Source organism: Euprymna scolopes, chromosome 9 (genome assembly GCF_053919585.1).
Source record: "Euprymna scolopes isolate OS-2025 chromosome 9, ASM5391958v1, whole genome shotgun sequence".
Classification (NCBI taxonomy): Eukaryota; Metazoa; Mollusca; class Cephalopoda; order Sepiida; family Sepiolidae; genus Euprymna; species Euprymna scolopes.
In genome coordinates this window covers 63114591-63140586 of record NC_136490.1, presented here as the reverse complement: position 1 = coordinate 63140586, position 25996 = coordinate 63114591, and the positions used below count along the sequence as shown (strand labels likewise).

The 25996-nt window shown below is 34.5% G+C and overlaps 1 protein-coding gene across 7 annotated transcripts in view; it reads left to right on the top strand.

Moving 5' to 3' along the window:
- Positions 1 to 25996, top strand: part of LOC145284546 (1-phosphatidylinositol 4,5-bisphosphate phosphodiesterase gamma-1-like) — a 335906-nt gene that overhangs the window by 157360 nt on the left and 152550 nt on the right. For all 7 annotated transcript variants that reach the window (XM_080133455.1, XM_080133452.1, XM_080133453.1 and 4 more), the window contains 3 exons: positions 9285 to 9434; positions 12096 to 12189; positions 25722 to 25769. In XM_080133455.1, coding sequence (XP_079989581.1) covers positions 9285 to 9434; positions 12096 to 12189; positions 25722 to 25769 — 292 coding nt within the window. The remainder of the gene's footprint in view (positions 1 to 9284; positions 9435 to 12095; positions 12190 to 25721; positions 25770 to 25996) is intronic.

Here is a 25996-nt window from a genome sequence, read left to right as displayed (position 1 = left end):
AAGTTTCTTCTTAGGCTGTAAGAAGACACTATTTTCCGGCACAGCTCTAAGCACAGCTCGGCATTCGGCAAAGAACTTTGATTTCCCCCTCGGCCTACGACAGCCTTCGACCAAGGGGTTAGGTTCAAGGTTAGGAAAGCTCTTCCTACAGCAGGGACTCCTAGCAAATGACCTAGGGAAAGCCAACCTCTCGGCATGTCTATGACATTTGAGATCAGGCAGTCCTAGGCCTCCCTTGCTTGGATTTTGAGTACAGACCTCCCTACAAACAATGCTTTACCCTCTCCCACAAAGCGAAGAGAAAAGCTCTGTGAAAGCTTGGAGGCGTTTTGCAGGAAGTGGCAGTACAGACAACTGATAAAGGATGAGCGAGAAGACATAAGTAGCGCACGCATCCATGATTCAACCTTTGTCTGTACTTCCAACCAGTTTTTATTCTGCTGTAGATCCGGTTCCAACCAGACACCGAGAACACAAACTGGGTCATAGGTCCAACTGAATATGCCGGGAAACACAGATTCATTGCTCCAGGTGCCCAGCCGTAGGCCGACAGACTTGCTGTGGTTGAAGACGGCTCCTGTTACTTCTTTGTAGCGAGCGAGTGAGCAAGCTCCTTGGTTACCGTTCTGATGTCTGTGCGGCTCAACACACACACAGTGACATCATCGGTGAATGCAGTAACTCTGGCTATTCTGCAGAGGACTGCTGTAGCCACCTCATCCCTTAATTTGCGAAGGAGAGGTTCCAACTCCAGGATGTATTAAAAAAAGGTGACTGCGTGTAGCCCTGACACACTGACCAAGAGACAGCAAAAGACTCCGAAACCTATTGTTGATCTGCACCGTTACCGTCGGCCTGTGGTACAGAATGGAGACTCAACAGAGACCCACTTATGGAAGTCCAGATTAAAACTGGCGGCTTCTAAAACAGATCCCAGGAATCGATGGTTGACCCTATTGAAGGCCTTGGACTGATCTAAATTGATCAGAACCCCTTCCAAATCAATCCCCGTCCAAAATAAACTGGGTCTCTTGAATAGCTGCAATATCTACCTTGAGGGACACAAGATCTCTTAGCACGTGTGCAGCTTTGCTTCGACATCTCATGTCCCTCGCATTAAATGTAGCCAGGTTCAAAGATATGATCACTAACTTTACACAGTGTCACACACAAGACTGAACTCTTTCAGAGTGAGGACTTCACAGGCTTGACTGAGATTGCTCGAGAGCAGTTCGGATGTAATTTGTTTGCCTTGTACAGCACCTCCCACGTTCAAGGGAAACATTAGTTTTAGTGTCCTGTAAAATGAAGGGTAAACGTAAAGAGGAACCCAACCTTTGTATTTCACTTCCAGCTGCTAAAGTGACAGGTGTTCTTCGTCCACCAGCTTCTGATCTGGAAACGCCTTCTTGGCCTCCTTCACCATGTTCCACAATGCTCTGGTTCTGTTGTCTCTGCGTCTTCTCACAAGGGGGTCAGCATTGGGGCGTCCTTAAACTTTTTGGGGTCTGTGACATTGTCCCCCTGGACATAAACAAAGTTTTTATGCTCGTTGTAGAGCGCCCTGTGCTTACCTTTAAAGTCTGGGTAGGCTTGCAAAAGGTCAGTCGCACACAACTTGTCTCCCGACAGGAATGGAAATTTCTTGGTCCATTCTGTACGGACTGGAGGGGCGGGTTTAGGTCTCTCCAGCTCTGGCTTGTTGTCTAGAGGCCTATCGCCAGAAGGAATATGTGAAGAGTCTTGGGGAGGTTGTGGTAGGAGACGGAGTAGTCTTCTCAGCTTGAGAGGTGTTTGGGGACTGAGGTTTCTTCTCTTTTGAAGTCTCTGTTGAGCCTTCCCGGGGGGGGGGACTGAGAGCTGCCTCTCTGCTCTTCTACTTCTTCTTTCCCTTCTCTTTGCTCTCAACCCAAGCCGACATGGTGCTCTCTACCTCCTCCTCAGACACTGCCTCTTCTTCTGACTCAGGTGGGGAGACCAGAAGGCTCCGCTTGCCCCCAGTGGAGAATATTGGTGTGGGGTCCTCTATATTCGTGGGCTCGTTAGTGCTGGGAGACTTTTGCTGCTTGTTGCTGCTGCTACGGTTGTTGTTATTGTCGCTGTTGAGTAGGTGGTGAGGTTGCAGCGGTGATGGATATGTTCTTCCATTTACGTCCCGCCACCGTACTCCACTGACCTTTGGCCTTTTCACTGGGCTTTGTCAACTCCGGGGCTGGTGTTAGTACTTCCTTAGTTTTAGTGGCTGCCATGAGACCATGTTTCTGACAAAACCAACAGTGAAGGACAGGACCTTGTCCACCATTGGCTCCCAATCCACTGGTATTGGTTTGAGGACATTCCCCTCAATATATATACTCACTGTACTTTGTGAGGTACAGGTCTTTATATTCTTGCAGGGAGAGTTTCTTTTCCACGGTCTTATTCCATGCAGATTCCTCTCATGGTTTAGATGAGGAGTCTTTTGTAGGGTTTGACTCTTTCGCTGTCTTGGGGGTGTTCCTTTAGGAGCTTTTTCTCCTGTGCTTTCCTTGGGTGCATCTGGAACTGCTGCTTCTTTAGGGGAGCTTTCCTCTGGAGGAGCGTCCCCCTTCTTAATGTCTGTTGAGGCGGCTGGCTCCTGGCTATTATTTATTTCCAAGTGGTATGTCCCCTCTTTTTTGTCTCCTTTCTGAGGATCCTCTTTGGGTGCCGCTTTGACATCTTTTTGTTCCGCTGGAGCGGCCGGTATATTCTCTGGATCCAGGCAGTAAGCCCTGTCTTCTCCTGCTTCCTTATCTCAGCATGATTTCTATATATATTATGCATTCGAAAGAAATCTACATTCAATGAGTACTCTCACTTGCATGTTACATTAATGAAAATCTATTGTGATGTTAGGCTGTGTAATGTGTTAACTTTAGTAAGAATTGCTTGTTTATTCTTTTACCAGATTATTTCAATTAGCGATACTTATCGAAGACATTTTGATACAAAACTAAGAACACTGCTATGCACATAAATACCATCCTGTGAAATTTCATAAAAATCAGCCCAGCCGTTTTAAAGTCCATAGGGAATTCACTCACACAGATAGAGCTCCTTTTATGTAATAGAGATTCTAGGTTGGACCAAACTCATTTTACATCTTAACCTCCCTTTTTCTTCATTTTAGCTCTTAAATTTAAAATATAAAATGGTTTGTTTCAATATAGAATTCGACATATTTGATCAAACTGTTTTTTGGGGTTTTTTTTTCATTAACATTCTTCTCAATAATTTTCTTTTTTTTTTTTTTTTTTTTTTTTTTTTTTACATATTTACTTTTACTGAATACATAAGTATATCAAAAAGTTGTCCTGTTCATTTTTTTTGACCTGCCATATTTCATTTGTACATATCTTCTAACAAGCAGTATTTTCTTCTTTTGGAAAATCTCATAAGAGTATTATATTTGATTAAACGTCCAATTTACATCCTGGCATGTGTTGAACAACTTTAATGAAATTGACTTCTGTACTAAACAATCTCTTGTCAATGTTCATCCCTCTTTCTTGTGTATCCATTCGAATCACTTCTCATGTTTTCCTTGGCTTTCCTCTGTGGATTGAATCGGCTACCTCAATCGTTTTACATCTACTAACCTAAGAACACTCATGCACTTTTAACTGTATCTAAAGACTTTACAGTAAAGGTCTAATAAGAGATAGGTTTGGTTGGAAGTCAATTTCTAAAAGTTGTCAAATACATACCAGCATCAAAAGATGTAAATGGAATATGATGATCATGCTATATTTATAATTTCATTAGTTGAGTAAAAGAGGAGAGTGAGAGTAAACAAAGAAGGAGGAAGTGTTCAGCTCGGCTTTGCTCGGGTTCTATGTACTGTTCATAACTTTATGTGTATATCTATATATATATATATATATATTAACAAGTTTGACACGTATCCAGGTAACCTACATCTAAAATTTCAAGTGTTTAGATCCAGAATTGGTGGAGGAGTTTGGTAGAGTCTGCAGAGGTCAACTCTTTCAACTTTGACCTCTTGGCAGCAAAATTTTCGCCCAAAAACTGATTAAAAAGCTTGCTGCATGTATGTAAAATTTCAAATGTTTAGACCAAAAATTGGCTGAGTAATTTGGTAGAGACTGCAGAGGTCAAACTCTTTTTAACTTTGACCCCAATTTTGACCCCTTAACATTTGTTTTTGGCTCAAATCAAATTGAAAAGTTTGACCCATGGTCAAATAATCTACATCTAAAATTTCAAGTGTTTTGACACAAAATTGGTGAAGGAGTTTGGTAGAGTTTTCAAAAGTCAAATTGTTGAACTTTGACCCTTTGACAGCCAAATTTCTGTCCGAAAACTGATTAAAAAGATTTTCCCAAATCTCAATACCACTTATGTCAAATCTCGAGTCTGTAGACTGAAAATTGACAAAGTAATTTGGTAGGGAAATGTAGACACACAGGCACACACAGACAATTTCACTTTTATGGGTATACTAGCAGTTCAGCCCAGCTTTGCTCGGGCCCTATGTACTGTTCATAACTTTATATGCATATGTATATATTAAAAAGTGCATATGTATGATAATGCCTTTCTATATAATAGGCTTCCTTAAGTACCATAGAGAAAAGTTGCTAGAGACCGCAGAGGTCAAGTTTTTTTTTTACTTTGACCCTAATTTTGACCACTTAACATTTATTGTTTTGAGCTCAAATTAAATTCAAATGTCTGACCAATATCCAAGTAACCTACATCTAAAATTTCAAGTGTTTAGACCCAAAACTGATGGAGGAGTTTGGTAGAATCTGCAAACTTAAACTAATTCAACTTTGACCTCTTCGCAGTCAAATTTTCGCCCAAGTACTGATTAAAAAATTTGCTGAAAGTCTGAATACCCTTTATGTCAAATTTCAAATGTTTAGACCTAAAATTGGCTTAATACTTTGCCAGGTCAAATCTTTTGAACTTTTGGCCCCTTGGAAACCAAACTTTCAGCAAAAAAAAAAAAAACATTAAAAAGCTTGCCCTGTGTCTGAATACCTTTCATGTAAAATTTCAAATGTTGAGACCAAAAATTGGCTGAGTTATTTGTTAGAGACAGCAGAGATCAGATTTTTTAAAACTTTGACCCCAATTTTGATCCCTTAGCATTTACTGTTTTGGCCTCAAATCAAATAAATAAAGTTAGATTCATGTCCAAGTAACCTATATTCAAAATTTCAAGTGTTTAAACCCAAAATTGGCAGAGGAGTTTGGTAGAGTTCTCAAAGGTCAAATCATTGAACTTTGACGTCCCCCCCCCTTAACAGCAAAATTTCTGGCCGAAACCCAATTAAAAAGATTTTCCCAAACTCAATACCCCTTATGTCAAATTTCGAGTCTGTAGGCCGATAATTGACAGGGTTATTTGGTACACACACACACACATTTTCACTTTTATAGATATATAGATAGACTAGCGAGAGGTACCCGGCGTTGCCCAGGTGTTTATAGGTGTGTGTGAAAAAAACCCGAAATGTGAAAAAAAAAACAGGTGCCCGTGAAAAAAAAACTAAGCCTTGACGCGCAGTTGGAAAATAGTAAAGTGTGAATAAAAAACAGGTGCGCGTTTTTGAGTGACGTGACGGCGATAGGTATTCAGCAGTTAGCATTTTGTGCGGGACAGTTTTTAATGAGGTCAATAAATCGGTTTGTTTGTTTTTAAAAACCCGCTCCCTGTTTATTAGGGGGAGCGTCTCGTCTCGAAATGAAAGCTACCGTCTGATATGACGAAGTCGACATTGACCAAACATTACTTAGCTCTCTAGAGACCACTGGCTTTCAGCCAGTGATTAGAGTCGAGTTTTGCTTTTTGTTTATACCGAAAACCGAATGTAACGCGTGCCGATGCGGGAAATGTCGAATAATTAACGTTTGAAAGTCAATAAAATTAAATAGACAGGTGAGCTCCGTGGTTAACTGTGAGATATTACAATTTATAGATGATATAAAAAGTTTTAAGAAGTTGTGAAGCGAGCGAGCGAGCGCTTCTCTGAAAGAAGCCTTTTGTGGACATCGAGGAAAAGCGTATATACATACATACATTTTCGCTTTTATATATAGATTAAATTGGTGGTAAAAAGAGAAGCAAAATATTGGAAAATGACAATATTATCTCTTGATATAAAAGATTAGGAAGGTGAAAATTGTACTGGATGTGAACTAAATCAAGTCTATTTCACATGGAAAAAGATCTCCCAGTCCTTTTTTTTTTACCATATATATATATATATATATATATATATATATATATATATATATATATATATATATATATAAACTTTTTTTGTAAATCTATATATATAAAAGCGAAAATGTATGTATGTATGTTTGTATGTCTGCTAAAAACTTTCGACAGACAGAACAAAAATTCACAAATTTGGTCTCATATGAAAACCCCATCCTTCGCCCGACAAATGTTGAAAAATTGGCCAAAAACGTTAATTCTTTCACCCTGGAATCGGCACTTTTCTATGGGGGGGGAGCAAAAACCGTCCTCTCATGACGAGATCAGTTCTATGCATGCGTCAGACAACGTCATAACCTGATTTAATTTAAATATTTGAAGAACCGATACAATTTCATGTACGTCGTTTTAGCTCGGTTGATTAGAGCGTTGGGTCATTATCTAAAAGTTTTGAGTTCGAATCGTGGTGTGAGATGTCTTTTTTTTATTTCGATTTTTAAAATTTTAATAGGGTTATTTAAGCCATTTTTCACGTAACGTTCGTTTTTCTGGGTTTTTTTTTTACTTCGCTTATTCTTAGGTTTTCATTAACACCCCCACCCCCATCCCCGACCGACCACACACGCTCAAAAACACCCGGATACCCACCAATTTTTTTAAATTTTAATATCAAAACAGGCTTATTTAAGCCATTTTTCACTTTTTTTTTTTTTTTTTTTTTTCAGATTTTTTAAAGCAGTTTTAACGTTCGTTTTTCTGTTTTCTTTTTTGTTTTTTCGATTTTTACATTTAACATCGTTCGTTTGCCTTATGTTAGTTTTTTTTGTGTTTTTTTTTCAATGTTTTTAACCCTTTGAGAATGGGTTAGTTTATTACTAATCGCCTGAGTCACTGCTACTGGCATTTTTGTAGGCCAGAGTGCTCCTTTTTTTTTTTTTAAACGTTACTTTCTGACCTTGTGTCACATCTTCCCATTGTGGGAAGGAGATAAGTTTTAATATAAAAGTAAATTTTTCGATAAAAAGTTTGGTATATTAAAATATTTTACACTGGTGGTAGAGCGAGATAATATTTTCACCATCTGACTGGGATGGAATAACCAAACAATGCTTTGTTATTCATAAAATATTTTTTGATAAAAATGTTTTTATTATATTTAATTAAAGACATAGATCTGTACAAGAATTATATGCAAGAATATTTTCCTGTACTTTTTCATATTAAGTAAATAAAAATATTAAAAGTGGGAACCATGTACTTGTTGGTCTAGTAGAAAGTTTCATGTTCACTTTACTTTATAGTAAACCATTTTTTTCTTTTTTTTTGATATTACCAAAACTCAGAGAGAGGGGGGAGGCCCTCTTATAACGTCACAAGGGAGAGGGTTTATTATGACATCAGTGTAAACCTGTTTCAAAACTGCCAGTTATGTTGGGCTAAATGGAACGAAATGGAAAAAAAATATGTTAAAGTATTTATAAACCGAGATAATTGTACAAGAAAAAAAATGTAAATAAATGTGTTGGCATAATAATTTTCTACCTGTATATATATAAAAAAAAAGATTTCTTATATATAAGAGTCATTCTAAAAGTAATGCATCTTATATTTAATTTTAAAAAAAAAAAAGTTGAAGAGCTACAAAAACTGAAGAGCTACCTTTAAAACGAGCCACCGTTTGTGCTCCAGAATTTATTTTTCTACAGTTACCACCATTCTCAATGCACTTTTGCCAGCGATGAGGTTATGGCTGTGCATGGGCATCTGGAGTGCGCTTTGTCACATCTCTGTCTCTACTCTGGAATAGACTAACCATCTCCTAGCTGTGCTAACATCATTTACATTGGCTTCGTAAACATTCAACAGGCACCGGTGAATGTTAATCGATTCAGTTTTTTTTCTGCATAGAGGAATTCAATGACACATCTCTGCTTCTGACGCACATCATTACTTTCTTAGAGTCTAACACCATCAATATCTGCAACAGAAACACAAAACTTTCAAGTCATGGATGCATAAGTCTAGTTATCATAACAATGCAATTTGCAATCTCCTCTGATCCATTTGGATAGAATAAAAATAAGAGGCATTACTTTTGGAATGCCCCTCAGATATTATTAAATAGTTATGAAATATCTAACCTATATAATAAATTTCTATCTCAGTTTCAATTGGAAAAAAAATGAACACTTTCTAAATGAATCTTTTAATCACACCACTAACATCGATTGCAAATGGGTGTCCCTAGAAACTGTACCCACATTTCATCTCTGTTTAAAAATTATTAAATTCACTAGACTTTTTAGCTCATTAAAAATGCACAAAAATTGACTTAGATTTAGTGTTTTATGCCAAATTGATGGTTAAATATTGTTAAATTTGTTTTACTTTTTGCATTAAATACTAGTCCCTAATTGTGCATCGAATGGATATCCTAATACTTAGTTCACTGCACCTTATTATAATCGAGTTTCCTACAGAATTTAATTCAGATTGGCCCAGTAGTTTCTGGGAAAAAGTGGAACAGACAAACAAAGAGAAATATAATATAGATTCTGAGAAAACTACTACTCTCAAATACATAGTCCTCAAAAATGTAATAAAGAGTTTCACTCTTTATATATTAAATCCTCTCACTCCCCTCACATCACCTACTTATTTCCTTCAGTGGTGTAATTATTTTTAGGTCACAGTTTATTACTTCATGTTTTCAATTATACTAATTTCAACATACTACAATACATTTAAAAAAACAAGAAAAAAACAATAAACACTCCATCATTTTCCTTTACATTCAAATAGTGCCATGATTATATTCCAAGAATAAGTGAATATCAGAATGCTTCATTTTCAGAACTTCTCTCTGTCCATTAATAATACTTTTAATCAGTCCTTTGAATGCTTGTAATATCTATAACAAATACTGACTTAACAACTTACAGGTGATCTAGTTAGTATTCAACAAAATTTCACCTGCTAATGGTGTTGTATTTTATATATTTTATTATAAATTTTCTAAAAAATAAAAAATAAAAAAAGGTATTGACTGCAACTCAATTTCTTTTCACAGTTGACCTCCGAGAAGTAAAAGAAATACGTCCAGGAAGAAATTCCAAAGACTTTGAGAAATGGGCAGATGAGGCCAGAAAAGTGGACAAAAACTTGTGCTTTGTGATATTTTATGGTTCAGAATTCAAACTGCATACTTTATCAGTTACTGGTACGTATATTTATTTATTTATTTATTGCATGAACTTTTTTCATGATGAATTATTATCTACTGTTTATTTTTCCGTTTCTGAATTTTTTAGATGAGGATAGGTTATTCATATTTGGATTCATCAGACTACTGTTCTCATCTTAAGTGTCATTTTTACAATAACCTCTGACCTTTTCAAGTGTATCTTGTAGAAGTCCTAAGTAATTCATAATTGTATTTTTCGGTTGCCCACACTGAGAATTATACCTTCAATCTTCAGGAGAATATCACTTTTTCAATTGATTTTTCCAAGTACTCAAACCACTGTGCTAGGACCTCTATCTAGTCATAGTTGATGGAACAAGAGCATGCTACCCCTATGAAGTAAATGAAGGGTTTGAAATTCCATCCCAAGTTCGACAGAAACATTTCCAAGTTCAAAAAGATACACCTGAAGTAGGTCAGGGGTCACATCGACCGAAACATTGTGAAAATGACACTCAAGAACAGTAGTCTGATGAATCCAATTAATGCTGTTGGTATTTATATTTTAACTGGAAAATACCATTCCAGGATGATTGAAATGAATTTCCACAGAAAAAATTTGTACCACATTTATTTCCCCTTATGAAGATTAAAATCAGTATATAATCGTATTAAACCTTATTTCTAGAATCCTTTGTTCAAATTTTGATCAAAAGCCATTACATGATTTTGATTTTAGAAAATGTCTCAAACAAGCAAATTAATTTTAAAGGGAACTTTAGAAGAAAATTTAAGTTCAGGAAATCTTGTTTAATTGGTGTGTGACTATAGATCAAATTTAATGCAAATCTGAAATATTTTAATTTTCAAATGGGAGGTTCTGCTTGTGTTACACCTCTTTAAAAACCATTTAAAATAGTCTAATGTAATTGAAATTTTGAGAATATTTATAATTGATTCCTTATATCTGGTGTTAAAATATGACAAAAATCAAAGGTATCTGGATTTTTACAAAACATTTTCACTATCTCTGTACCTCGTTTGTATGAAACTTAATTTAATATAGCCTCCAGTATGCACTCTTATGACTAACAGGTGTATTTCTAATGAAGCAAAATCATGTTATGGATTTTTATCAAAAGTGGAATAAGTATTCTAGACTTATTGATTAGTATAATATTGTTGATTTCAGTCTTCATAAGGGAACATGCAATTTCTATAATTATGTACCTAGGAAACAGAGCTGTTAAACCTGACAGTTAAATGAGGCAAGAAGAAAGAAGCAACCATGGTAGAAGTTAGTGTCCAAAATTATGCTGGGTTAAACAGAACTGAGGAGCAAAGATAATGAAATACCAAGGTCTTATGTACAACATGAAAAGAAACTGGAATCTAAGGAAGATTTCCATCATTCCAATAATTATAAAAGCAACGAGACTCATGACAAAGAATTTCCAAAACTACCTGGAAAATATACTTGGTGCACCAAGTGTAGGAGAGATGCAAACAACTGCACTTTAAAAACAGTTAGAATCTTAAAATGATCTCTTGGTTGGAATGAATGAGATAGTGGGAGAATGTCTGTTATCTGGTAGAATTCCCCATCTCCACCTAGAAAAAAAAAAAAGATAGGAAAATTGAAGAGTAAAAAAAGAAAAAAGAAAAAGGAAAACTTCTGTTTGAATAATTATTTTTTTTACCTATCCTGAGACAGATATAATTTCTGTACATTTATAAAGAGAAAAGAGTACATTTTGCTTACATTCAAATTTTATCAAAATACCTCCATTCATCAAAGACACGAATATTGCAAATTGAAATTCATCCATTTTCCACTCTACACTAGACTGCTTTGTGATACCTAATCAAAAGTCGGTGTTTATTTTTACTGAGAATGAAATATGACAGTTCTAACAGAAAAACATATTAATATACGAATTTATCAGTCGAAAAATATTAGTGTAATTAACTTACTATTCAGAGTCAACAAACTATGAATGATAAGTTTTCATATTAAAACAAGGGAGATAATATTCTATGCTAAACTGACTTGATCCAAATGTAGTTTGGAGTTCATGGACTATGAATAGTAAATTAATTTTATGTTTCATTAAAATTCTTCTTGGTAATATTCCATAATTTTTGGTGTACACTAATATTTTTCACTGATAAGTTAGTATATTCATAAGTTTTTCTGTTATTTTATTTGAAACTGCTATGTTTCACTTGAGTTTCAATATGAATAAGCACCCAGAAAATTTACTGTAATGTATTGTCTTTGTTTTTTCAGTAGCAAATAAAACCATAGGATAATTATAACATTTTCATTTTAAACCCTGACTGTCTGAAAATGAAATTCTTTTTAGCTGCCCTGGAAAACCCAGATTTGTTATAACTTTTTTAATGTAGATTTTTCAGAACATCTACATTCTGGCCTGCTGAGATAACCAAAAGATGCAGACGTTTTGGGGTGATTTGCCTTGATAGGAATAAAATAATTTTTTTTTATCAATGTTGCATTTATGTGTAAATTAGTTTTTGATGCATTACAAAAATGTTATGATTTCCAACAATGTCTTATTAATCTAAACAAAAATTTTTTTCCAACTTTGAATTTACTAAGTTGAATAAATAATTCATATAACATTTGGATTTCTTTAATTTAGAACTATTTTGTCTTTTATTTGTGTATATTAGCATCAAATAAAGATGAGTACCGGAAATGGATGGTGGGATTGGAACACCTTGTCACCGATACACAGACTGCGTCTTACCAACTTCAAGTTGAAAGGTCAGTTGAGTTTTATTTTATAACTAGCAGGGACACCCAGCATTGCTTTGTCATAAAATATGCTTAAATATGATATTTTAATTTACACAGATTTTGTATTATTATAGAGTCAATTCTCTATCGATTATTTCATATTGTATTGTACCTAATATACAGTCATGATTTCAAAAGTAAAAAAGAAATATGATTTGAGTGTCATTAGCTAAAATCAAAACCAAGATCAAAATTGATAATGGAGTTCATTAAAAAAATTATCGTGATCATTAAAAAGGACTAAAAAGAAGAGAGAAAGGAGAAGACCTAAAAAAAGAAAAAGGTAAATAAAAAATAGTGGGAATAGAGAAAAAAATAGATAAGAAATATGGAGATACATATAAAAATATATATAAAAGATATATACGTATAAAACTATGTTTTTTGTGGACAGGATTTAAGCAAGGGTGGATGGTGCACAGAATTTTATAATTATATAGAATAGCTGTATCTATTGTGCATTGCCCGAGAGTTTTTTGGCTTTTTGTTTTACTTTTTGTTTTCGTAGATTGCATAAATATTTTTTAAGTTTTCTTTTAGATCTTTATTTTTTTCCACATGAATTTATAAATAATAAAAGCTAAGAACCAAATATGCTGAATCAAAAACATATCTGTAGTTTGGTTACCACCTTCCACATGCCTTCTTTACACCTTCTCTCTCATGAATATGACTTTGCTAGTCTCAGTCTTTCCTATAAATACTATTATAGCATGTGTCCTTCAGGATTATCTGATCTATTTTCTGTTTCCTTTGCTCCAACTCCTTGGTCTGGTGGCTCTGTCGGTAGGGCATTAGAATACGCCGACTGTCCCCCGGCAGAGGGTAAAAGTCCCTCAATGAGGGTCCTGGATATGACCTTAAACTATATCCAGTGGTGAGGCCCCAGCTTGTGGGCTTTGGGGAGTGTGGAGCCACCCTTTAATTACCATTGCTCCCAGGTCCACTCTGACCCGGAGTGGTAGTACCTGTTAGGGTCCCAACTATGAGTTAAATAGAAACCGACGTGAAAACAACAAATATATTCTATTAAAAAATTTTTTCTTCAAAATCTTTGGATTCGGCATTAAATAACCCGAAAAGGGTTGATATGCCATAAAACAAAAACAACCAACCAACCAACCTTGGTCTGGTGATCTTCATCAAGGCATTGTTTTGATACCTTGTCATTCCAATAATTTGTTTCCAAGAACTGCAGGTGTGTGGACCTCTCTTTATTTCTGCTGACTGTTTTCCTCCTACATATAACCTTGGTCTTTTCAAGATTTAAGCCAATAAGGCATTGCCTGTCTTTGCAATTGCTTGCTGATGTGGACCATCAAGGAAAGGCAATGCCGCTTTGTTGGATATCTGTTGCACGAAAAAGAGGGCATCAAAGGCCACATCTTGGAGAAAGAAATTGACGGAAAGAGAGCCAGGGGGTAGGCAAAGGATAAGGATATTAGATTGGATATGCAAAGTAATGGGTATCAACAGTACCATTGGACTCTGAGAACCAGCAATGGCCCTAAGCCTGTGGAGAACACTAACCATGATTTTATCTATGACATGAACATGCCATGACACAGGAAGAAGAAGTCTTTGCCATAATCATCTTTCATTCTTTTTAATACCTTCATTAAGTGGCTTCATGTTTTGTCTGGAGCGATTTCTTAACAAAAAAAAATGAGCAAGCAGACCAATAGATAGGGAAATGCTAACTATATGATGAATGCAGGGGTAGAAGGAAACTAGCTACACAGTACCAGCCAAAGGGAAGAAGTTTGAATATTAATGAAGTTTGAAATATGATTTTTCAAAATTCAGTTTTTTTTTTATTTCAATAATTAGATTAATAAAATAAATGTGTATTATTTGGATTATTTGTTGAACTACTGTTCTCATTTTGAGTTTTATTTGCAAAATGTTTTGGTCGATGAAACTGCTGACATTTTTCAGATGTATCTTGTCAAACTAAGGAATCTTTCTATTGAAGTTTGGAATCCGCACAAAATTTTGAAAGGAACTTTTTTTTAGTCTACGAGGGTGGAATTCTCATGACCAGGTAGTTGGCACCCTTCGGTCTAAATAGACGATGGAGAATCACATCTGAAGGTTGTTATGAGTGGTAGCAACTGTTGCTGTGACTGAGCAGACCGATGCGGGAGCGACAGATTCTGTTGCACTTCCCGCAGAGATACCCTCTGTCATGCTCTGCCGATGCTGTCCTTTTGCACCTGCCTCTCTTCTCCTTCCACTGTTCATCTCTTCTCTCCTTGCTCAGTTAGACACATTTCTGAACTTTGACCCTCCAGCAGTCACGGTCTGTTGCATGGGATTCAAGGTCAACAGGGTTGATGTTGTCCCTTTTGCACACATCCTTAAATTTGAAAAGTGGTCTACCGGTTGGTCTACTGCCAGTTAAGAGCTCGCAATACAGGATGTCTTTGGGGATTCAGCCATCCTGCATGCAAAAAACGTCAGCAACGCCCCCTACATATCCATTGGCGATCACACACTGGAGGTGAACTTCTCACTGGATGCTGAGCTAAACACCTGCATTGGGAAAGCAGCAACAGGTATGGACCGTCTGACAAGGAGAGCGTGGAGTAACAACATGCTGACCATAAACACAAAGATGAAAATATATCAAGCCTGTGTCCTCAGCAGATTACTCTACTGCAGTGAGACATGGGTTCTCTACAAGCATCAAGAGCGCAGACTAAATTCCTTCCATTTGCGCAATCTAAGAAAAATCTGAGACATTACCTGGTAGGACCGCATTCCGAACAAAGACGTTCTTGCCAAAGCAAATCTTCCAGGCATGTTTTCCCTCCTCTCCCAGACATGTCTGCACTAGCTGGGGCATGACCAAGTAGAAGCCTTAAGTAATTCGCAATGATATTCATCCCAAGTGCAGGCCCTGTCGGTGGGGCATTAGAATACACCGACTGCCTCCCTGCAGAGGGTAAAAGTCCCTCAATGGGGGTCCTGGATATGACCTTAAACTATATCCAGTGGTGAGGCCCCAGCTTGCGGGCTTTGGGGAGTGTGGAGCCACCCTTTAATTATCATTGCTCCCAGGTCCACTCTGACCCGGAGTGGTAGTACCTGTTAAGGTTCGAACTATGGGTTAAATAGAAACCGACTTGAAAACAACAAATATATTCTATTAAAAAAAATTTTTCTTCAAAATCTTTGGATTCGGCATTAAATAACCCGAAAAGGGTTGATATGCCGTAAAACAAAAACAACCAACCAACCAACCAATCATCCCAAGTGCGGTAGAAACATTCCCAAATTCAACGAAATCTATCTGAAAAAAAATCAGAGTTTACATCATCTGAAACGTTGTACAAATATGAAAATTCTAATCCAAATAATACATATTATTATCCTCATCTCAGAAATTCAAAAATAAAAATAATTCACTGTAATTATTTATGTCAATACGAAGGGCAGGGGGGCATATACGCATGAAGTTATAATTTTTTTGCAATGTTAACACTAGGAATAGGATAAGCAATGAGAGGTCAATTGAAGAAATTTACATTAATTTTGCAAATAGCTTCAGTGTGAAAAACCTCTTCACCTCAGTTTTTTTGTTCACATAGATTGCAATATAATTATAATAATGCAAAGCAAAAAATGCGATGTAAAATAGTGTATATATCATTTTTTAATGGATCTCCACAAACAGAAAAGGGAAATAATTTGCATATATTTATTAATGTAAATATTTCTTTAAAATCTTTCAGTACAATAAGTGGAGAAAAAGGGTGTTATTTTTCATTCTGGTGAATACTATCGGCTAGTTCTTGCTAATATGAAACAACTAGTACTAAAAATTATTACCTCACTACCTCTCTTTTCTTTCTGCCCTCCTCTCTCTATCACTTAATCTTATATATATATATATATATATATATATATATATATATATATATATATATATATGAGAGAGAAATAAAAAGAAACAAACCGTATTATGTGTTCATCAATGTTTCGTCTTTATTTCGAGACTTCCTATGGATGAAAAATAAAGAGAAAACGAATACATAATACGGTTTGTTCCTTTTATTTCTCTATTTTGTCGGAATACTATTCCCATTATTTTCATCATATATATATATATATATATATATATATATATCTATATATATAATCTTCCGCCGTTCTCTTTTTCTCTCATTTATTTTTCTCCCCACTTTCTATTTTTCCGCTTTCTCCCTTTTTTTCCTCCTTTTCCTCTCTCTTTCTCCACCCCTCTCCCTTTTTCATTTATCCTCTCCCTCTTTCTTACTCTCTCCATCTCTCTCACCCTCTCTTTTTCCCTTTCTTTTCCCCCTTTCTCTCTTTGTGTCTGTCTTGAAAAAGACATGTCATTAGCCAGACAATCTATTCTTTATATCATAATCACAAAATTGGCCAACAGAATTTTTAAAACTATTTACATTCTTAACATTCGCCGACGACTTGTTCCACTAATTAATTACACTCCCTCTCTCCCTCGATAATTAGAAATCATATACATGTTAAATCTGCCAAAATTATAATAAAAAATAGATGAAAAAGTGGATAGCCACCAAATATACAAGACCAATCAAATCAAAAATATTTTGGGTTGAACAATATTTATTTGTTATTCAAAGAACATTAATAAATTTTGATGTTCATTAAGGTGAGTGATCACATTTTGCATTGAGGTTTTATTAATTTCTTTTTTTTTTTTTTTAAATTTTGTCTATGCAAGACATTTATGATTCTTATATGGATGTCATTAACATTGCCTATACTTAATATATTGTTATTTTCATGGCAAGGGCTCATCTGAGCTTCAATCTATGGTGCCCTTCTTGCCAAATTTTCACAAAAAAAATTCATCTAGCGACAATAAACATTAGCAGTTTCCCACACTCTCTATCTGTGCCAAAATCTAAATGCAAATTCCATGAAAAAAAGCTTCTTTCTTGGAATTATTCACGCGTGGAACACTGTTCCACTGGCCAGTTTTCCAGCTGACTACAATATGGTTGTCTTCAAGTCCAATGTAAACAAGTTCTTGTTGTGGTACCCTCTCCCCTAAATAATCCATTTCTATCACTAACTATTAATACATTGTTGTCTCAGTGACTACTGTACACTCATTAACCCTTATACTTGAGCAGCTTTCGGACCTTGATAACTGGTGACTCCCATGTAAATACATAAAAAATAAATTTTATGCCTACCATATTTGATTGCTGAAGTGGTTCAAAAATTCTCTCCATGATGTTGAGTTCTCATATTGACTATTAAAAAAACAACAAATAAAAATGTTTAATGGAATTTGCTCCAAACAAGGTGTGAAAATGCTTATTGTAACAAGCTAAAAAGATGATTATCACAAAGACAGGAGATGCCTATTGAATTGGTCTTGAAAAACCGAGTGTCAATCTATGGTACCCCCTTGCCAAACTTTCACAAAAAGCACTCGTCTAGCTACAACCACTGTCAACAATTTCTCTCATTTTATGTGTTTAAGTCTAAATGCAAGTTCTATAAGCAAAACTTCTTTCTTAGAACTGCCCTCTTCTAAAACTCTTCTGTTGGACTACTTTCCAGCTAACTACAACATGGTCATCTTCAAGTCCAATGTAAGCAAGTTCTTGAAATAATCAAATTCTACATAATTTCCACCACTAACGATAACTATGCTATTGTCTTGGTAACAACCATATCCTCAAGTGGCCTGTGGGCTTTGATAGGTGGTGATTCACTTGTTAAAAAAAGAAAAAAATAATTTTTTTTTTTTCAAGAGTAATCCAGTCAGCAAGAAGAGTTTCACAAGCATGCAGTTCTTAGAAAGAAGCTACTGGAATAGGAAACTATATTTCAATGAGGTATCAAAACCGTGAATTGATGGAGACCACTAAACCAGCAAGTCAGACGAGGTAAAACAAAAGAAGCAGGATATAGATCAGACAATTCTGGAGAACACATGCCATAATAGTATTCGTAGAAAAGATTGAAATTAACAACATCACGTCTGTGAGAGATAGGTTGCAGAGAAGAAGAAAGGGTGCAATCAATCAAATTACGGATACTTTTCTCTACCTTAAGAACCTTCAAGTGATATAAAGCTTCACTAGTCCAAATATGACAACAATACTTACATGCTCTGATAGTATATTTGTATAGATAGAGAATAGTCTCACATGTGAGAAAGTGTTTAGAACAATAGAGATAACCGGCTTTACAAGAAGCAGAAAGTGCAATGGATATAATGTATAAAATCTAAGAAAGATTTGATGAAAAGAAAGACTAATAAGTTTCGGAGTTCAAAGCAATCTATGAGAATCTCGGGAAGAAAATAGATACTCCTATGATTGAAAGACACAAGCTAAGTTTTAACAGGATTAAATGAAACAAGCCATAACTGAATCTAGGTCAACTATAAATTAGGTACATATTTCAACTGATCTGGGAGAGATGGGTAAGAAACCAGAATAGAGAGTGCTATCACCAGTAGAGATGTTAATTTTTTATTTTTCCCTATTATAAGTCATAATTTTATGCTTAGATAGTCTCCTGCCTAGAGTGACTTCATAGCGATATTATTTAATCAAATTACATTTTTGCTTTAATAATTTATAGCATGACAAACACTGCCACCATTGAAATACTATCATGAAATACTGGTGACATTCATTACGATAAATTAGTCAGTCATGCCTAATTATGTTTAAACACACTCCTAATAGTATTTGATTGGAAACTATACAAGTTAGATATAACCAAACAGAAATAATAGTAAAATATTTGATTGATTTTTTTTTTTTTTTTTCAAATAAAAATGTTAGCAGTCAGTTTTCTTCTCCTGTAATGTGACAAGAAACTATAATGCCACTCTGCTTCTTTCTTTTGTTTCCTTTTTCCTTTGTCTTTTTCCTCCCTGTCTTTCTTTTTTCCTTCCTGTCTTTCATTTTTCCTCCTTGTCTTTCTCTTTTCCTCCCTGCCTTTCTTTTTCTCCCGTCTTTCTTTTTCCCTGTCTTTTTTCCCGTCTTTCTTTTTTCCCCCATTTTTCTTTTTTCCTCACATTTTTCTCCCCCCTTTTTCTTCCCCCCCCCCTCTCTCGTCTTTTTCCCCTTGTTTTTTTCTTTTTCCCCTGTTTTCTGTCCCCCCACGTCTTTCTTTCTTCCTTAGTCTTTCTCCCTTCACTGTTTTTCTCCCCCCTCTGTTTCTTCCCCATTTTTTTGTGTCTCCCATCTTTCTAGTGTCCCTTACATTTTCCTTAGTATTTCTCTTTTCCCTTTTGTTACTCCTCTTTCCTTCTCTCCTTCCTTATCATTTGACTGTTTTCCTGCTTATATTAAAAGCACACTTACCAACTGACAAATCTATAGATACAAATGTTCATGGAATTACCATTTTGGTATATAAGGCATTGCAATTTTTGCATGCTTTTTTTCTCTTAGATTTTAAATGGAGAACCAAGTATACATATAGTTTTAAATCTTTTAGCTTCTGTGTTAGTCATAATACTAAAAAGAAAAAAAAATAAGATTAAGACCACACATAGAAATATACCCAAATTTACTAATAGTAATAGTTTCACATGTAACTTAAAGATTTTATGAAATTTAGCGGATCAAATATGACTACATCCTATATTCTGTTTAATATTAGATTTTGTAGTGCATATCTGTTTTCGACAATGTTGAAGTAGCAGTAGACAAATTACTAGCGATCTTAATTACAATACAAGAATCAGAAGAAAGCTCATGAAAAAGTTGAGAGAGGGAAGTAGTTTTATTCAAACTTGGTATATGTTACACAAAAGTTACACATTCCTATTTACTTGAACACAAACAGCAACCAATATGCCATGTAGGCCAGACTACGTATACAATCAAACACATTCTTACTGAATGCATTGATCTGGCCCCTATAAAAGAAACATTCTAAACTATTCAAAAAATAAAGTAGAGATAATGCAATATTACTCTGTAGGATTCCAAGTCATACAGAAATCAGTAGAAAAGACAAAGTTGATAAAGCAGCCAAGTCTACTTTAGGCATAAGCTCTAGAAACCAATGTTAACATTGCTTACACAGACTTAAAAATGAAGACAAACAACATAGATAACAACGTTAGAGTAGCAATACATATAAAAAAAAAAAACTCCTAGCTATCAAGACTATAACAGGAGAATGGAAAGAGAGCTCACAAAAAAAGTCAAATGGAGGAAATAGTGTTATCCATAGTTCGCATAGGTCATGCAACGATTACACATTCCTACTTGAAGTAGCAATGCATATAGCAAACAACAAAAATACTTGAGAACAAACAGTAAACAATGTCATGTATGCTGAACACATGCACAAACACATTCTTACTAAATGCATTGATCTGGTTCCAACACATCAGGTACAATAAAGGAACGCTTTAAAAAAAAAAAATGAATTAGATAAAATGAACTTTTTTTAAAAGCAGTTGATGTATTATAAAAAATATAAAGAAGTAAAGACATAAATTCAACTTGATTTGGCATTAAATGAATTGAAAAAAGATGATATGCCATAAAAAAGGTTTCAAGAATAGTTTTTTACTTTATTGACTAGCAATGCTTTTGTGCGTGTGTGTTCAACGCAACATTCAATGACGTCCATTACAAACTTAAACCATAAAAACGTTTTCCAAAATTACTGGGGCCCTGTCGGTGGGGCATTAGAATACGCCAACTGCCCCCCCCCCCCCTGCAGATGGTAAAAGTCCCTCAATGGGGGTCCTGGATATGACCTTAAACTATATCCAGTGGTGCGGCCCCAGCTTGTGGGCTTTGGGGAGTGTGGAGCCACCCTTTAAATACCGTTGCTCCCAGGTCTACTCTGACCCGGAGTGGTAGTACCTGTTAGGGTCCCAACTATGGGTTAAATAGAAACCGATGTGAAAACAACAAATATATTCTATTAAAAAAATTTTTCTTCAAAATTTTTGGATTCGGCATTAAATAACCCAAAAAGGGTTGATATGCTGTAAAACAAAAACAACCAACCAACCAACCAAAATTACTGGATTCAGCATTGGATGACTCAAAAAGGGTTGATATGCCATAAAACAAAATAATTAACCAAACCAAACCAAACTAACAAAAGTTTGGTGAATAAATCTAAACAATATAAAACTACTGTGTTCATTTTTCTTAAACAATAATCTTAAGAATAAATATCATCTACACCCACTGTACATATGCACACGTACATAATTTAGCTCTTATCATAATAAAAAAAATGTTTAATTAATCTTAATCAGGTTTTATTAAAAAACAAAAAAAAACTTGATTGATCCATTGTAGAATAAGAAAATGTTAACAATGCCTGATAGTATTTTGAGCCACTTATGATATCAAGTATGTGAGTGAAGTACTAGAGACCACTTAAGTTCCATCTGCTATCAATTGGTATAATGTAACAGTGTTGTTACTTATTTTATTTATTTTTTGTTTTGTTTTATTGTAGGAGTGGACTTTTTACTATTTCTACTAACTTTATTCATATGCATGTTTTTATGTTTATGATTACTGTTATCTATATTGCTTCTATGCCATCAAAGATGTTTAAATTTTAGATGAGTTTACAAGCAGGCATTTCTATTAATTCGATTCTTTGTTTGATTTATGGCATATCAACCCTTTTTTTGATTATTTAATGCTGAAACAAAACCTATTGCAAATGATTCATTATGACCACATTGAAAGAATATATGAGAGTTTGGTACTTGTTTATGTTAATCAAGAGATTAAAAAATGAAAATATATATTTTTTTTAATATATATATTGTATGTACCCGTTATGAAATTAAATTCTCATAAAAAATTTCACTTAATTTGATCAATATTTTACATAGGAAAATCCAATTTTAATGAGATCAATCATCTCAAGGCCATCTTGCCTATTTCGCAGACTAGTAGCCTTTAAATGAAAAAAGATTAACAAAGGACAGAATGAAAAAGACAGAGAAACTATATAAAATAAATGAAAAAAACTGAAATATTTATCTAGGTATTTTTTTTTTGTCCATGTTTTTAAATAATCTTGTCAAATTTTGACAAACTAAGCAGTGATGGAGTTATCTCCCTTGGCGCCCTCCTCCTCATCTGCGAAATAGGCAAAATGGCAGGGATATGATCGATCTCATTAAAATTTGATTTTCCTCTGTAAAAAAAAAAAAAAAAATTACTTGATCAAGTTAAGTGAAATTTTTCTTATGAGAAATTAATTCCATAACAGGTATGTACAATATCATTTTTCAATGTTTTCATTTTTTTAATGTCTTGATTGAACTAAACAAGTCCTAGGAGATACAATTTTAAAAGATAGAGACAGACAAACAAACAGACAGACATAGTGGGTTTTATGAATGAGATTTTGTTATTGCTATCGGCCTAAAAAACATTCTTTGTAATTTAAATGTTTGTTTTCTCAAATCTAATATTTCAGGGAGTTAATGTGTATGATTGTCAAAGTCATGAAAAACATAGCATTATTAATTATTTGTAATTCACACAGGGAGAGCTGTTTATTTATAATAGCTATTAAGGAGTTATGTGATCTATATGTTAATAGTAATAATAATTACTCTAACCTATAAATCTAATATATAAAGTAAGGTTAGTCTGTTTCTCATTTCTTTGTCATTGATTACTTTCTTCCTACAAAATCAGTATTTGATTCTGGTTTATCAGTTTTTCTTGTAAATTGTTGCAGTTTGTTGTTAAAAAGAATAAAATGTAATTAGGTTTGATGCTTTCCATAAAATACTTTGTCCAGGTCAAAATTATTCAAATAACTTCTATCTTAAAAAAAATAAAAAGAGAGTGTAATTCTGTATTCATCTATGCAGAGTATTTTTTTTTTTTTTTTATTGAAACAAAATAAAAATGGGGAAGGAGGAGATTATCTAGCAAACTTTAAAAGAGGAAAAGTCAGGAGAAATTGTAAATAAACAAGCTACGGACAATACCGGATAGGTAGAGGTTGTCTGATAATAAATTAGACTTAATTTGATTATCATTTTCCTTTTTTTTTTCTTTTTTCTTTTTTTTTCTTAGGTACATCGACTATGCAACAGTATTCGTATACATCAAAAGTGCCCATCAATAATTCAACTTTTATTTTCATCCAAATATGAAATGAAAAAGGGGGGGTAAAAGTTTTTATGAAATCAAAATTCTAAATATTACATCTTCTATATGAAAATGGTGTAAAATGACAATTGTTTTGAAATGGAAAGTGGTAAATTGAATAAGGGATTGGCTGTCTCTTTTGATTTAGTTGGCTATTTTAAACCTGTTGATGTACTTTAGCCCAGCTTACCCAGGTCAGGTCTACTTTCATGGCACATGACTGCTGACTTCCTCCTCTTCACAGGAGAAAAGAAGGTTAATAGATCTTGACCCACTGACACAATATGGTGTCTAATAATAATTTGTTGTGATGTCTTCTTAAACTAAGTGACACTCAATAACTTAAACATCTTTAAGAACATAAGAACTATGAATTTGATAGTAGAATGAAAGGCAGTCATAACAAAACCTTTGTTTTTCTTTTGACATGAGCCACGCTTTTATTTACAACTAGTTCTTAGAAATAGTTAGTCTGGATCCAAAAACAGAGTAAGAAATATCGAAGACAAGTGAGGGGGCCCGGTGTTGCTCGGTGTGTGTGTAGGAAAAAAAAAGTGAAGGAGGAAAGTAAAGTTTTGGTAGGCAGGTAGGCTCGAACACAAAGCCTTGAGGCAAAGGCGGAAAAGAAAGTGAAAGAAAGCGTAATATCTTATCGCGACACTAAGAGGGCAAAGAAGTGAGAATCATTCAAATTAAACGATTAAAATGTTAAGTGAAGGAGTTCACACAGGTGCATAAATTTAACGATGTCAAACATCACGCACTTAACTTTGGCTGCAAGCCAGTTAAGATTGAAGCTTTCTGCGTATTTGTCTGTTTCCCCAAGATATTGTGGAAAACCAGCTCCCCATAAACAGGGGAGTGTCCAAATGAATAGCAATTGTCTGATATAACAGGTTTTCCCCACATTGATCAAAGCTTATTGCTTTCTGGATGTCCCTGGCACGAGTGCCAGGTAGACGCATTTGTTCCGGGTTCAGTTTCGTTTTTTTATACAAAAGAGCCAAACAAACACACGAGAGGAAGAAATAGTGCAAATTTTGTAAAATAAAAGTCGCTCAAATAAAAGATAGATACGACGTCCATTCACAAATCGTAGATCTTATAATCTAGGGAGTATATAAGAAGTTCTAAGATGTGATACCCCCCTCACACACACACAAATGCCTTTGCCAGACATGCAAAAAAGCGCACACACAAACACACATATTCGCTTTTATATGATAGATAAACCTTAAAATTAAAGGTGAAAATGAGAGACAGAGAATTATTTAAAAAAAAAACAAAAAAAATCAAATTCTGGAATTGATTTGATTAAAATCTGACTCTTGCAAAAATATCTCCAACTCTGGCTCTTTGGAATTGCTAACTGACTGTGGTGAACAGGACACAGTGAAAAACAGAAATAAATGAAGCCAATGATTGAACAGTTATTACAAGTGGTTAGTTTAAGTGTATTAGGTGTTGTCTCTTCCATAATCATCAGAAAAGACAGCGTTCATCTTTTGTGATACCATTATTTCCATGGAAGGTGCTAATAATAAATAATCTTTGGTTTCTCTCTGTAAAACATTCACAACAAGAAAAGAACTTTCCTTTCTTCCTCTGTGTACTTCACATTTGACAGTTTCCATAAATAGTTTCTTTCCATAGAACACATTACTACAAGGTTGCTTCTCTGCAGACTACAAAATGGTGACATTCAAATCCAATCTCAATAAAACTCATCTAATTACAACTACTGTCAATAATGTTCCTCCTCTCTCTCTCTCTCTCTCTCTCTCTCTCTCTCTCTCTCTCTCTCTCTCTCTCTAAAACTAAATGAAACTTCCATGCGCAAAGTTTTTTTTCCCCTAGAACTACTCATCTGCAGAAAAAATACCATGGAGCTGTTTCTCAACTGCCTACACTGTTGTAATTTTCAAGTCTAATATGAACAAATTTTTGTTGATATGCTCTCTTAAATAATTGGATTGTGTCAAACCATTACCATCATTACCAATCATAATATTGTCTCACTGCCCATCTGACAGTCATTAACTCCTTATCCCCGAGTTGCCTTTGGACCTTGATAAGTGGCGATTCTTAGGGAAAAAAAAATCTAATAAAAACTACTTATCACTAACTTGAAAAGCTATCAGAATCACTAGAATGTATTCATGTTCAAAATAAAATTTTAAGAAATTTTGTTTTTAGTCCTAAATAAATAGTCAGATAATGATTTTGAGAGACTGTTTCCTGGAATGGATCTGTTTTTATTAGTTAATTTTAAAGTACTGTTAGATTTGATTATCATAAAATAATATGAATTTATTTTCTTAATACTCTATTATTGTTGTTTATATTTTTCAGATGGCTCCGGAAAGAATTCTACCTTATGGAAAAGCTTGGCACAAATGTGTAAGTTGTTTAACCTATTTCTCTGTGTTCATTGTCATATGAAAAATTGCATTGTTGAGTTTGTAGTTTGTTTGTTTTTTTTTTAATCCCAAAAATGCATTTTTCCACTGAAGTGAAGATGAGTACTGTGATAGGGATAAATTTAATAAAGTGCAGGGAGTTGGTAGGATTTTTGTTCATATTACATTTAAATTTTTGTTCATATTACATTTGAATTTTTGTGTATT